The sequence below is a fragment of the Mesoplodon mirus genome, assembly GCF_964341445.2.
Source record: "Mesoplodon mirus genome assembly, chromosome: 12".
In the NCBI taxonomy this organism is placed as follows: domain Eukaryota; kingdom Metazoa; phylum Chordata; class Mammalia; order Artiodactyla; family Ziphiidae; genus Mesoplodon; species Mesoplodon mirus.
In genome coordinates, this window is record NC_138988.1 from 69966927 (window position 1) to 69981161 (window position 14235).

A 14235-nucleotide genomic window follows, 5' to 3' on the forward strand; every position below is an offset into this window, starting at 1 on the left:
AGTGAGGCCAGAGAAGTCACAAGGGACCCAGATCATGGAGGACTTCGTAGCCAGAGTAAGAACTTTGGCTTTTACTCTGAGTGGAAGAGGGTCTTGAGCAGAGGAGGGAGATGATCTGACTTACGGTTTCAGAGGTTCACTCTGGTGTGGACTGCAGGTGTGGGCAAGGCTGGAAGCAGGGACACCACCCAGGAGGCTAGTGTAAGTCCTCCAGGTAGCACACGAGAGTGGCTTGGACTTGGATGGTGGAGTGGAGGTGTCACAAGCGGCCTGAGCTTGGATATAGAGCCAACAGGAATTCCTGAGGAATTGTGTGTCGAGTGTGACAAAGGGAGGAGTCAGGGTGGCTTTACAGTTTGTGAGAAGCTGTAGGAGGAGCACGTTTATGGAGGAAGATCAGGAGTTCAGCTTTGGGCATGTTGAATTCTAAATGCCATCAGACATCTGAACGGAGAGGTAGAAAAGGTAGATAAATCTTAGGGGTCTGGAGTCGAAAGAGAGAACAATCTGGACTGGACATGTATGTTTAGGAGCCTTTGGCTAGATAGTCTTTAAAGCCAGCACCTTGCATGAGATCCAAAGGAGGTGGGAGTGGACAGAGGAGAGAAGAAGGCCGGGCCTGAGCCCTGCACCCTCCTACGCAAGAGGTCAGGGAGGCGAGGCAGACAGGCAAGGAGGCAGGGGGGTGACCAGTGGGAGCCCAGCATCCTGGAACCCGAGGCGGGGATGTGAAGAAGCCTGAAGAGGTGGCGGAAGCCAGGCAGCTGCTGCAGGGGACCCAGGACAGGGGGATGGGGAGTGGGGATTGAGGAGACAGGTTGCCAGGCTCTGCCATCTGCAGAGAGAGAGGGCTGAAGGCAGTTCGTGGTCTTAATCTCTGGGGGTGGCAGTGGGCTTTTGTTTTTCTGCTTTGTCCGTTGCTGAACTGAGGGGTTTGGGGGTTGCTTTTGTTTTAATGGGTAGATATTCCTTTTAAAAATGGGAGGGGAACGGGGCTTCCCTGGTGGTGCAGTGGTTGAGAGTCCGCCTGCCGATGCAGGGGACATGGGTTCGTGCCCCGGTCTGGGGGGATCCCACATGCCACGGAGCGGCTGGGCCCGTAAGCCATGGCCGCTGAGCCTGCGCGTCCGGAGCCTGTGCTCCACAACAGGAGAGGCCACAGCAGTGAGAGGCCCGCGTACCGCAAAAAAAAAAAAAAAAAAAAAAAAGGGAGGGGAAAAGCCAGAGGAGGTTGAATGTTTTTCTAAGTTCTAACTGATACCGTAGGCGTTCTCAAGGACAGCAGCATCTCCAAGTGACCCCCGGGGAAGTCCCACTCTATAATTGGTGTTAGGTGGTTAAAGCACAGAAGCCTGTTCAGCAGATAAATGGAAAGACAGGACCCAATTTGCCCAAGGAAGGGCTTTGGAAGAAAAAAGGAAAGAGTGGGCTTCTGTGAGTAGGTGGTAGCCATGGGGCCGAGGCTGCAGGCAGTGGATAAAGAGCCACAGCTTCCACAGCTTCTGCCAACCAGCAGCATGTGTAACGCCCTAGGATAAATGAGAACAAGGGCCTGGACTGGCCATGTGCTGGGCGAGCTGTCAGTTTTGTTAATGTGGTTGATGTGGAGCAGGATATCGAGAGCACAAAGTCTAGTTTGGCTATCATGAGCCAGGCTCGGAGGGCCTTGTCATATGTGATAAAAGTGCTTCCGAGATTAGCTCAGGGAGGTGGACGTGATTCCTGGAATGGCTTTTAGCCATTCACAATATCGATAGAGTACAGGACAATAGTCTGTGACTTTAAAACTCTGGTAGACATGGAGGTATTCTATGCTGGGTAGCATATTCGATTATCTGATGGACCTGAGGTCTTTCTGCACTAACCCACAGAATGACAGTGGACTTTTTGTCAGCTTATTAGCACCTAAGCTAGTCCTACTCATAGAGGAGTCTCCCCTCTTTCCTTTAGACAAAACAGAATGGGTGATTAAAGTTCCTTCTAAATCCATAGTTCTATAATTCTATGAATAATAAAAGAAAAACTGCACCTGGCTGTGTTAGGATAGACGAGCGGTGTCCCTTAGAGGACAGAAGCATGGCACGGGTGTGAGGAACAAGGGCAGAAGAGCGTTGTGTGGGGTTGTGAGATGCTGTTCTGTGACCTCTGTAGAGAGAGAAGGCCCGTACATCCTAACTGCTAAAGGGCTGCCTGCAATGAAATCACTGCAGAGGAAGCTCTGTCAGTGAATACAGGTATCCCAGAGAGCCAGACAGGCCTAGTCTGGGGGAGAGAAGTTTTTTTTTTTTTTTTTTGTGGTCTGTGGGCCTCTCACTGTTGTGGCCTCTCCCATTGCGGAGCACAGGCTCCGGACGCACAGGCCCAGCGGCCATGGCTCACAGGCCCAGCCGCTCCGCGGCATGTGGGATCTTCCCAGACTGGGGCACGAACCCGTTTCCCCTGCATCGGCAGGCGGACTCTCAACCACTGCGCCACCAGGGAAGCCCCTGGGGGAGAGAAGTTTTTAGGGCTAAAAGCTGAGTGACTTGAAGAGAAATCAGGTGAAGTAGCTGCAGATATAAAAGTTAGAGTTGTGGCAGTTTCAGCAGACTGGCGATGTATCACCCTTAAAGAGCAGAGAAGGGGAGCCAGCTGAGGGTATAGGGTGACACAGCAACCCTCCTTCTAAAGTTGGGGACTATGCAGAATAGTACAGTGGTTAAGCCACGGTCTCTGGGGCCGGTCTGCCTGGGGTCAAACCCTAGCTCTGCCATTTTTCTAGGTGTGCAACCTTTAGCAAGTAAATTGGCCCTCTATGCCTCAGTTTTCTTACCTGTAAAATGGGGATGAGAGTACTTACCTCCTAGGACTATTATGAGGATTATACAAATCACTACATGTGAAGCTGTTGGTGTACTTTACATATGGCCCTCAAAACAGTGAGCTTATTATCACTAATATTACTTCCTGCAATGTACTCTCTGAGTCCGGGGAGCAGTGAAGTGAAGACAGCTTTAGAAACCCGTCTCTAAGTGGTTTTAAACTTATCTGAGTAAACTGTGCTAGGCTAATCCTGGGTGAAACCAAGCTGGATGACCAAATGGGGCTGGAGAGGAGGTGTTCAGAGGGTGCAGGGGCAAAGGGCGGTGCCCCGGCTGTGGTGAGAGTGCCCAGAAGAAAGGCATCTATCTACCTCTCCCTAGCTGGGCGATTGTCTGGGGTCTGCCTGGGAGAGGGGACCAAAAACTGACACAGGAGGCTCACTTTAAGAGGTTTCTGGGACTTCCCTGGTGGTCCAGCGGTTGGGACCCTGCACTTCCACTGCAGGGAGCACGGGTTTGATCCCCGGTCAGGGAACTAGGATCCCACATCGCAGCGCAGCCAACAACAACAACAAAAAGAAGTTTCCTTCCTGAGACCTCTGAGCAAGGGAACCTCAGGCGTGTCCGTGCACAGGTGCTGTAGGGGCAGACAGGGCCATAGGCTGCTTCAAATGAGAGCTTCCAGCAGAGCTGCACCAAGGCTCTTTCATGGTAGAGGGGGCCTCGGCAATTCTGGCCCTCAGCCTGGGCTGGCGTAATAGAATAATGGTGATAATGTTAGGTTGCATCTTATGAAATTATTTTTATAGGTCAAAACAATCAAGTATTGGCAATTTAATAAGGTTCAATCTAACTACTTCTTAGTACTTTTAATGTACCAGGCACTATCCTAAATGTCTCTCTATGTTAATTCATTGTAACAGTCCCACAACATAAGTTGTAATCACTACCCCCATTTCACATATGGGGAAACTGAGTCACAGAGAGAGATTGACTAGGCCAAGATCACCCAGGGAGTAAGTGTAGAGACCTGGAATCTGTGCTCCGGGCATGGATTATGCTCTGATGCCTCTCCCTCAGGGCCTGGCCAGGCACTTCCTGGGGCACGTGAGCTTGGTTTACGTGGTCCCCCTCCCCCTCCTCCATTATTATGGAGGTAATAATTTCCTAGATACATTATTTTATGTAAGTCAGAGAGAACAGGCACTTGAGCAAATGCCTGGTCACCTGCAGCCTAAAGCGTCCCCTCGGGAAAAGCAGCATCTTTGAGAGTCTAGGAGAGCATGGGACCCCACAGATGGCTCAGAAGTGATGTTGAGAAGCCCCAGGCAGGGAACTCTAAGACTTATAACCACAGTTCCTTTAAATACATAAAAAGGGAACTGGCAGAGGAGTTGTGGGACCAGCTGATGACTCTAAACCAGAGTAGCAGCTGGTCTTAGAATCCTTTGCTTTCATCTTATGGAAGAAAACCTTGGAGAGATTCCCACTCTGAAAGTGACTTCTGTAGGAGATAGGTCAGAGTTATTAAATGAAATAGTGCTAAGCCCGTGGGATGTTCCAGGCCTAAATAACAAACTAAATGTAAATAAATCCCTTGAACCAGATGGCGTCCACCCACCACTTCTGCAGGGACTTAAGGGTAGGATTGTGAAACATTGCCCAAATGCAGGCCCCATCTTCACAGATATCCAGTAAATTGCCAGTTTGAATCCTGCCCAGAAGGGTTCAGAGACAACCCTGGGACCTAAAGATCTTCCACCAAGAACAAGCTGGTGTGAGAAAGGGCACGATTCCTCAACATGTAAACAAAACAAACATTGGAGGGGGACTCGGCTTTCTCTGGTGGGGGAACTTGTACTAGGTGCTTTGACACCAGGGAAGCCTATGAATACGCTTGACTGAAAAAGTTTACATACAAGGACATGTTTTTGAAAGTTTTTATTGAGACCAAGGGAATTGTTTTGCTGCCTCACTGATTCTCAAAACGAGGGATTTGTTTCAAAATACTGATTTGACTAGGAAAGTATTTTTACATGCCTGAATACATACTTAACGTTTGCAAAGAATGTTCTAGTATTGCTAGGTGATTCTGTACACAGTGTCATATTTAATAGTATATATTTAATGTGACCTGTAAGTTCTTTGCTGTTAATTATTACTCATCCTCTTTGGTTGTCCTTGGCCCTTATTACCGAGTAAAATTAATCAGCTCTTCCAGATTTCCTTCAAACAGCCTCTTCTATGACTTCTTTTCTTTTCATTCCTTCTCCATCATGTCCCACTTTTCTTACTCCAGGCATGCAGCATATAGTATAGTGGTTATGAGCACAAGCTCTAGAACCAGATTGCCTGGGTTCAAATCCCAGCCTAGCATTATGCTCTGACCCCAGGCAACTTCCTTAACTTCTGTGCCCCAGTCTCCTCATCGGTAAGATGGAGGTAATAATAAGTGCCTCATAGAGTTGATGTGAGGATTAAATGTGGTAGTAGAGTACGTGTGAAGAACCCCATGTGGTGAGTAGTAAGTGCTCAGTAAATGATAATTACCATTATGAAGATTATTATGTTTCATGGTCCCCCTCTTCCTCATCAATTCTTCCATCTGTTGGACATTCTCTAATGACTTTCCCCTGCATTTTTTCTTACCAAGGCCTCTTTGCTTGTTACATACTATCCCTTCTCCTTTGGCCCCCTTGTCTAATTGTTGTCTTCCCCCCACCCCCTCACACATGGCTCAGATTCTTCCTCTGCAATATTCCGTTTCCTTTGGAATCTGTGGATTCTCAGAAGGTACCTTTTTCAGCCATTTTGAGCTTTTCTTTTCTGAAAGCCGTTGCCCCCTTCTGTTAACGTGGAAACACTCTCTGCTGTTTGCCCCACAAGCTGTCTTCTCACGACTGTAGTGTTTCACCTGACTGCATGTTATGCTTAATGCTCCCATGAGCTGGCTTTGTAACAAATGTTCAGTTGTTCCCCACCCTAGCAGTGTCTCTTCTCTACCCCTTGATTAAAGCACCTGATTTGTGATTAACACCTTCTTTCCCCACACATGAGAATTTGGTTTCTACTTCTTTATCCCTAATTTATCAATGCATGGGCAGGGTTCCCATTGTCACAGCATTGTGTGGGCAGCACAGTTCCTAGGCATGGCCACCAGGTGGCAGAATGGTTCCTCCACCTAAGCCTCCCTGCCCTTCAGAGAGGTGGGAGGTTGACTTTGGTCAGGGGAAGAAATATTTCAAGGCTTCTGGGAGGTTTCTAGCAAGACTAGAAGAATTGGAAATTACAGGTAGAGCTTCTCCTATCAAAGAATATTCTCTTCTAGAGAGGTCACCCCTTTGTTGGTTATTTTTGCTTGTCAATTATGCAAGTGTGTGTAACCATTATAGAAAAATTAGAACTACCAGTAAGCAAAAAGAAAAAAAAAAAAAGTTACCTGAAATCTTACCACACAAAGGTGATATATCTCCTTCCAGACATTTTGCCATGCAAATCCATATGAATAAAAACATATTGTATGTACATAACTGTTCATGGAAACATTTTGTATATGTTGTTTTTGTAACCTCTTTTTATCACTGTACAAAATATAGTGGGTGTTCTATAATGTCAGAAAGCATAGATCTATATGATTTCCCCCATTTTTGTATTTTTTTCACATTACATGAGTACATGCTTATACAAAAATTGTGAAAACATTAAAATAATAACTTGAGTGCAGGGTTTTCCAATTTACAGATTTATCTTTTTTCTTTTCGCTGCGCCACACAGGCCCTTGGCAGTGAAAGTGGCAGTGAAAGCGCAGAGTCCTAACCACTGGACTACCAGGGAATTCCCTTGACTTATGCCTTTGAGTTCTGTTCTCAGGCTTGGAAATCTCAGGGACAGGAGTTACAATTAACAAAGCTTGTTGAATGAGAGTATTCAGTGCTGGTAGAGATCTAGGGAAATGAGCATTTTTCTGGATGAGCTTTAAGTACCTTTAAAATGTTCATGCCCTTTGATACAGTAATTGCATTCCTAGGAATTTAGCCCGAGGAAATCATCTAAAATATGGCTTTTTGCACAAGGCTGTTCATTATAATTTCATTATAGTGAAAAACTAGAAATGATTAAATGCTCAAAGCAGGAAGATGTAAATTATGGTACATCTGCATCATGGAAAATTCTTTGGCCGTTGAAAATGTCTAAAAGGAGTTTTTAATATTAGAGGAAATGCTTATGATAAATGCTAAACAGATTCAAAATTATTTAGAGAAAGTACTTCAACTGTGTAAAATGTGCAGAAAAAGGACTAGAAGGAAATATGCCAAAACGTTTAAACGTGGCTTCCTCTTGATTATAAAGTTAAGGGTAATTTATTTTTCGATTTTTTACTTTTTTACAAAGTAAACAAAACTTTAAACTTCCAGAGAATGTGTATTACTCGAAAAAAATTTTATAAGTAGGTAATATACAAAGACTTTATTGTAATAATTGAAAACAAGGGGACGTATGATGAGAAAAAGTGAAAGTCTCCCATCCCCAAAGGTAACCACTGTTAACAGTTTACCACCTAGCCTTCTAAAAATTTTATATACCTATGTACATATACAAACATATAGTTGTGTTTTTTCTTCTACTTCAGTGGGATCGTACTATGAGTATTTTTCTGCAACTTGCTTGTTCCCCCGCCCCCCTAAAATGTCTTTGATATCTTTGCACCTTGGCATATGTAGGCCTGCTTCATTTTACAGGTGATGCCTTGTATTTCATGATTTGGATAACTGGTTTATCTAAGTGTCCCATACTGACAAGACACTTCCCTCGTGTCCTTTTCCCCACTATTTGAAGCAGTGATGCAGTGCAGACCCTTGTACAGGAGTGCGAATATTTCCTGAGGAGAGGTACATAGAAGTTGAGTTGCTGGATCAGAGACCATGTGCATTTCTGGTTTTTTGTTTTGTTTTTGTTTTGGTTTGTTTGTTTGTTTTGGCCGCACTGCCACAACTTGCGGGATCTTAGTTCCCTGACCGGGGATCGAAACTGGGCCCCGGCAGTGAAAGCTCCAAGTCCTAACCACTGGACCGCCAGGGAATTACCTGCATTTCTGGTTTTGATAGATGTGGCCTGTGTTTGTTAAGATGATATAAACTTGTCTCTTGAAACCAAGACCAGAGAATGATAGTGGCATAAAACAAGGTAGTTGTTTACTTCTCTTCAACTAACAGTCTGAGTGTCAGAGTCCAGGGCTAACAGGGCTCCAGAGTATCAGGGACACGGATTTCTTCTCTCATGTTGCTCTGCCATCTTCAACATATAGCTTTATTCTTACGGTCTAAGATGACCACTTCCACTCCTCCATTCATAGTCATTTTCTAGGAAGGAGAGAAGGGTAAGCTTAGGGCAGAACCCAGGAGTTACACTGTCTCCAAAATTGGCCAGAACTTAATCATGCTGGCCATACATAGCCTTGATGTGCCGAGGCAGCTTTGTGCCCTGCTAAATTTCTATTACTAAAGGAAGAAATTTTATAAAAGATATGCAGGACCTCTACACTGAAAACTACAAAGCATTGCTGGATGGTGCAAATCAGCCAAAGGCAGGGTTCTAGCATGTTGGTGGGCCATTGATATTTTGAATATATCTATTCGCATCCGTTTTTTCCATTTGGTGGTTTTCCTTTTTTTCTTACTGATTTGTAGGCACTCCTTTTTTTTTATTGTGGTTATTTATTAACCTTTTGTCTTTTATAAGTGTTATATTTTCTTGCAGTCAGTTTCTTATATTTTAACCTTGTTTTTGTGCCTCCGCATATTGAGGTTTCAAAATTGTATCAAATCTGTCAGTCTCTTTTTATCTCTGGGTTTTGTCTTGCTACTATTTCTTTAATAATCAGAAAAATAAGAAGAATATCCAGTTCAGAAAGAAGACAGAGAAAGAACACAAAGTAGCAGCAGAAGCATGGGTAGCTAAATTACAGAGATAACCTAAAGTCTCACATTCATTTTTTAAAAATTTATTTAATTACTTTATTTATTATAAATTTATTTATTTTATTTATTTATTTTTGCCTGCGTTGGGTCTTCATTGCTGTGCGCGGTCTGTCTCTAGTTGCGGCGAGTGGGGGCTACTCTTCATTGCGGCAGGTGGGTTTTTCATTGAGGTGGCTTCTCTTGTTGGTGGAGCACGGGCTGTAGGCGTGCGGGCTTCAGTAGTTGTGGCACGTGGGCTCAGTAGTTGTGGCTTGCGGGCTCTAGAGCGCAGGCTCAGTATCTGTGACTCATGGGCTTTGTTGCTCTACGGCATGTGGGATCTTCCCGGACCAGGGTTCGAACCCATGTCCCCTGCATTGGCAGGCGGATTCTTAACCACTGCGCCACCAAGGAAATCCTCACATTCATCTTTTACTCTAATATCCTCTTTAATAGGCTATCTCCATGGAGCTGTTTGAGGGACCTGGGCTTTGAAAACTGAATAAGATTTAGATAGGGAAAGGAGAAAAGAGGAGGTGTTCCAAGTGAAAGGAACAACCTAAATTAAACCCTGGAGGCACAGATAAATGTGGCTGAAGTGGACCTGGCTGGATGAGGCTCATATGTTGGGAACAGTGGGAAATCAGCTGGACCGGTTGGTTGAGGAGAGTCTTTGGAGAACAGGGCAGAGGATAAATAAAGTGATTACAAGTGAACATTGGGATTCAGAGAAAGATGTCAAATGCCAAAGGGTACATAGCAGCCTTATCAATAAAGGTTTTGTTTTGTTTTGTTTCCTTAAAGGAAACAAATTAAGTATCTAATAAAAAGGAAAAAAGGGAAACGGGTTGAGTCAATTAAGGTATAGCCACATGCTAGAATACTGACATTGAGAATAATCATTTTTGAAGGCTGCATGGGAAAACACAAAAATTATAGTAAAAAAGGATGGTTAAAAAGCATGTAGGGCTTCCCTGGTGGTGCAGTGGTTGAGAGTCTGCCTGCTGATGCAGGGGACACGGGTTCAAGCCCTGGTCTGGGAGGATCCCACATGCCGCGGAGCAACTAGGCCCGTGAGCCACAACTACTGAGCCTGCGCGTCTGGAGCCTGTGCTGCAACAAGAGAGGCCGCGATAGTGAGAGGCCCGCGCACCGCGATGAAGAGTGGCCCCTGCTTGCCACAACTGGAGAAAGCCCTCGCACAGAAACGAAGACCCAACACAGCCAAAATAAATAAATAAAATTAAAAAAAAAACATGTAAAATCATAATTATTATTACAACTATTTAAAGAAATATGCGTGTGAAAAAAGACTAAAAAGGACTACTTTGAAATTAAGAGAGGTATATTTGGATGATGGGTGCTTAGTTTTCTCTTTTAAAGATCCTTGTTTATTGTTGTCATTCTCTATTTATAATATTATTAAAGAAGCAGGTGTTAGTGGGTCAGAGACTCAGCAGAGGCTATTCAAGCCTTCCTGAAGGTGAACTAGGGCCCAAGGGCTGTGTGCCGCCTGGGAGGAGGGAGATCAGACCCTTGGGATGCATGACCCAGGAGAAGGGGCTCCATTCCAGGGCCTGCCGGTCCCTTGGTCAGTGATAAAATGATGAAAGTCCTTTCTTGCATTCCAGGGTCTCCTCATGCTGCTACAAAACCTACCTACGATACACTGGGGCAACGAAGAGATTGGGCTGCTCCTCGCTGAGGCGTATAGACTCAAGTACATGTTTGCCGACGCCCCCAATCACTACCGCCGATAGGTGCTGTCTCCCCGCGGGGACCCAGACTGCCCCCATCTCTGATGGCAATCTGATCACTGTGGCCACTGTGCGAGCCGTGGACCCCGGCCAGGAACCACTCCTGCTGTAAAAAGCTCACATCCGCCACCCAGGTCTTAACTTTTTGGCGTGCCTGTCCACCACTCCATGTCTCCAGATGGCTCTCCTGGACCACTGTCAGTATTCCATGACGTGTGGATGGGCCCAGCTCTGGGAGAGGACAGAAAAGGAGGTACAGGGTTGTCTGCCCCTTTAAAAGAAACTGGACAGAGGCAGGGGAAGGCTCAGGGTCTCCAGTCACATTGCCCTACCTGGACTGGCTGTCTCTTGCCTCCCAGCTCCAACTGATACTGTTGCTTTTTTGTGACATAGTTTGATTTGCTCACAGGTCAAAAACGCCTTATGTTTTCAAAAGACTCCTGGCCCCTCCCCTCTACCCCCAATTCCTAGCCTTTCCCCTTCTGCCCAAGTCTGAGCCAGTGACGGGCAGCTTTTTAAGACCATTGTTCTCAGATGGAGGAGGCACTGATGCTTATAACTCTGGGAAGAGGCCTACACCCAAGGGCTAGGAATTTCATTTTTCCTTTTCTCACCAGACATCTGTATGCGTGCCTGCGTTTGTGTGTGTATGTGAGTATACACACCCATCAGCATTTAGTTACATGTCTGAATGTCTGTGTCCAGACTATCCCCATTGCAACCAGCTGGGAAGGGCCCCAGTGACCACATACACAAGCATCCCTTGAGAAGGATCAGGGCAGGGGAGGGAGAAGGGGCTTTTTACCTCTCCAGACCCTTTTTCCATGATGACCCACTCCAAGATACTATGTGTAAATTGTGTTACTATGTATATGGGTAAAGATGTATAAATATATGTCTTCTTTGTAGCAGATATGATTTTATATTTATAATGTGCATCAACATGTGAAAGCAATCTAGGTCACTAGCACAAATGAAGTTGCCAGGCAGGTGGCTTCAGCACCTCCAGGTTGGTTTCTGGGTGCCCTCCTGTGAGGGAAGTGAATGGGAGTCTGCTAGAGTGAGCACAGCCAAGCAGATGGAGCTGCTTTGAAGACCGGGTGGCAGCCAACCCAAGCATCAGTGTCTCAGAGTTTTTCTCTCCCCGCCCCCCGCCCCTCAATCCCTGCCCCAGGCCTTTGTGGAGCATCTGCCGTGCCCCTTACACGTCTTCAGCGGTCAGAGCTCCCCACCCTTCTCCCCTAGCAGCCTCCCAGAGAGAGGACTACAGAGGCAGAAGCCCTTCTGCATGTTTTAGCCCCTGCCTTTCCCCTGGAAGCTGGGGAGGGCTTTTGTTTTTACATTTTTAAGTCAGCACTGTATTCAAGACAGAAGCTGTGACTGACGGTCAGTGCCAAGGAGAGGGGTTCCTGTGTGTCCCTGGGGTTTTGGGCTCTTCCCAGAGAGAGAGGTGTTCGGTGTCCCCGACTCACCATCACACCCCACACAGCTCATGAGATGTGTGACCTGTGTTGGATGTTGGGTGTTTGGTAGTGAAGAGGTGGCAGGCAGCCGGCACCCTCTTGGAAAGCCAGGCAGTTTTCCCCTGTGGGTAAGGCCCTGAGTCTGCCAGTGAAGCCCACCATGCTGGCATGTTACATTTCTCATCAGGAGCTGTTTCTCAGGCATTCTTTCTAGCCCTTTCCTTTTCCCCTTCAGTGTGCCTCAATAGTCTCCTTCACAGAGTGAGAGGGCTGTGACCCTCCCTCGATGGACTAATTAAAGAAAGACACTTGTGTTCCCAAGTGGTGGTTTTATTTTTTTAGTTTTTATGTTTGTATGGGAAATTGTGGATAAAGTGAAAGCATTGTAAATAAACAGTGTATTTCCTCCTCCACTGCTGATTTTTCTGCCATGGATTTGTGTAACCTGGAACCTAACGTCTCCTTTTCTCAGGTTCTTCGTGCTGACGCCAGTAAGTACGGGGGAAGAGCTTTCTGTAGGGCAGGCAGGGGACCAACAGAAGATAAGGCAGCCTCGGAGGATGCGGCAAACACTTGCTGAGCACCTCCTCTGTGCAGGACACTGTGGAAACTACAACAATGAGTAACGTGGTCCCTCCTAGCTGATGTTTATAGGGCGCCTTGCCGTGTGCCAAGCACTGTGAAAAACACTTGAGGATTATTTAATTTATCCAAAAAGGAGTATATAATGTAATGGAGGTTAGAAAATGGACTAGAATTTCAGTGCTGTATGAAAGCCTAGAGATATCTAGCTCAACAACCCTCACTGTTCGCAGAGGAAAACCCAACCCAAGGCCAAGGAAGGGAGCATCAGAATGAGAACTAGAGGACAGGCCTTGCAGCTTACCTGCACTGTGTTTTTCCCACCAAATCATGCAGAACTAAAATGTTTTCAAAGACTGGCCCTCCATTTAGGGTTTTCATTAAGGTTTTGGTTTTGGGGTTGTTGGTTGTTTTTGTTTGTTTGTGTTTTGTTTCGTTGGTTGGTTGGTTTTTCTCTTGGTAACCTTACTGTGAAATGTCTCAAGAGAGGCAGTTGACTGCACTTTTCTTCTACAAAGAATAGATTGGAATGGTGGTTTCTCCACCTAGAACATCTTCCTGGGGATCCCTGGAGAGTGTTTCTTGGTTTCATTAGGATTAGATTCAGCTACATGTAACACAAACCAAAAATAACAGCAGGGTTTACACAACATGGGAATTTACTTCTCCCTACCATGAAAGTCCAAAAGTAGGCAACCCAGGGCTGGTGTGATGAGTCTGTTTCACAAAGTCTTTAGGAACCTGGACTCCTCCAGGTCTTCATGGTCAAGGTGGCAGCTAGCACTCCAGCTACTACATCCACTTTCCAAGCAACTAGATGGATTAAAGAAAGGAGACAAAGAAGAGTGCAGGAAATGTGTGAGCAGTGTTCTATAGAAGGTTCCTGAAGGCTGCTCCATAATATCTCCTCTTACAACTCACGGGCTAGGACTTAGTCCCATGGTAGGTCACACCTAGTTGCAAGGGAGGTTGGGGGATTAGTCTATTCCAGGCCACCATTTGCCTGACTCAGAATCAGGATTCTATACCATGGAGGAAGGGGAGAACAGATACTAGGATTCAGGTAGCAATCTGTACAATAAGAACTTATGAAAATAAGTTGAAAATGGAGACCAGACTTTCCCATAAGCATATGGGAGTGGGGTGTAGATCTGACTGAAATTCAAGCGATTGTTCACGATTAACCTTAGAATTTAACCTTTTTCATAAAACATGGACAGTCGGGACTTCCCGGGTGGCACAGTGGTTAAGAATCCGCCTGCCAATGCAGGGGACGCGGGTTCGAGCCCTGGTCCGGGAAGATCCCACATGCCACAGAGCAGCGAAGCCCATGGGCCACGACTACTGAGCCTATGCTCCTAGAGCTCGTGCTCTGCAACAAGAGAAGCCACAGCAATGAGAAGCCCACGCACCACAATGAAGAGTAGCCCCCGCTCGCCGCGACTAGAGAAAGCCCGTGCGCAGCAATGAAGACCCAATACAGCCAATAAATAAATAAATAAAAATTAACAAAACGAAACAAAACATGGACAGTATTTCTATTTGGTGTTATTTGGACCAAGACCATTAATTGTTCCTGAGGCTGGTAGAGAAAATAACTGACCTGGACTAGCCTTCATTCAAAAGTTCTGTTTTTCATTTATGTAGGAAGTTAATCATTTTCTGAAATATGTTT

The 14235-nt window shown here is 45.8% G+C and overlaps 1 protein-coding gene across 1 annotated transcript in view; it reads left to right on the plus strand.

The window, feature by feature from the left end:
- The window catches only part of TBC1D22B (TBC1 domain family member 22B), a 64423-nt gene extending 52124 nt beyond the window's left edge, over window positions 1-12299 (plus strand). Inside the window, exon 13 of the mRNA XM_082638829.1 lies at window positions 10390-12299. Within this exon, the coding sequence (XP_082494955.1) occupies window positions 10390-10518 (129 nt within the window). The 3' untranslated portion in view covers window positions 10519-12299. The remainder of the gene's footprint in view (window positions 1-10389) is intronic.
- The last annotated feature ends 1936 nt before the right edge of the window (window positions 12300-14235 follow it).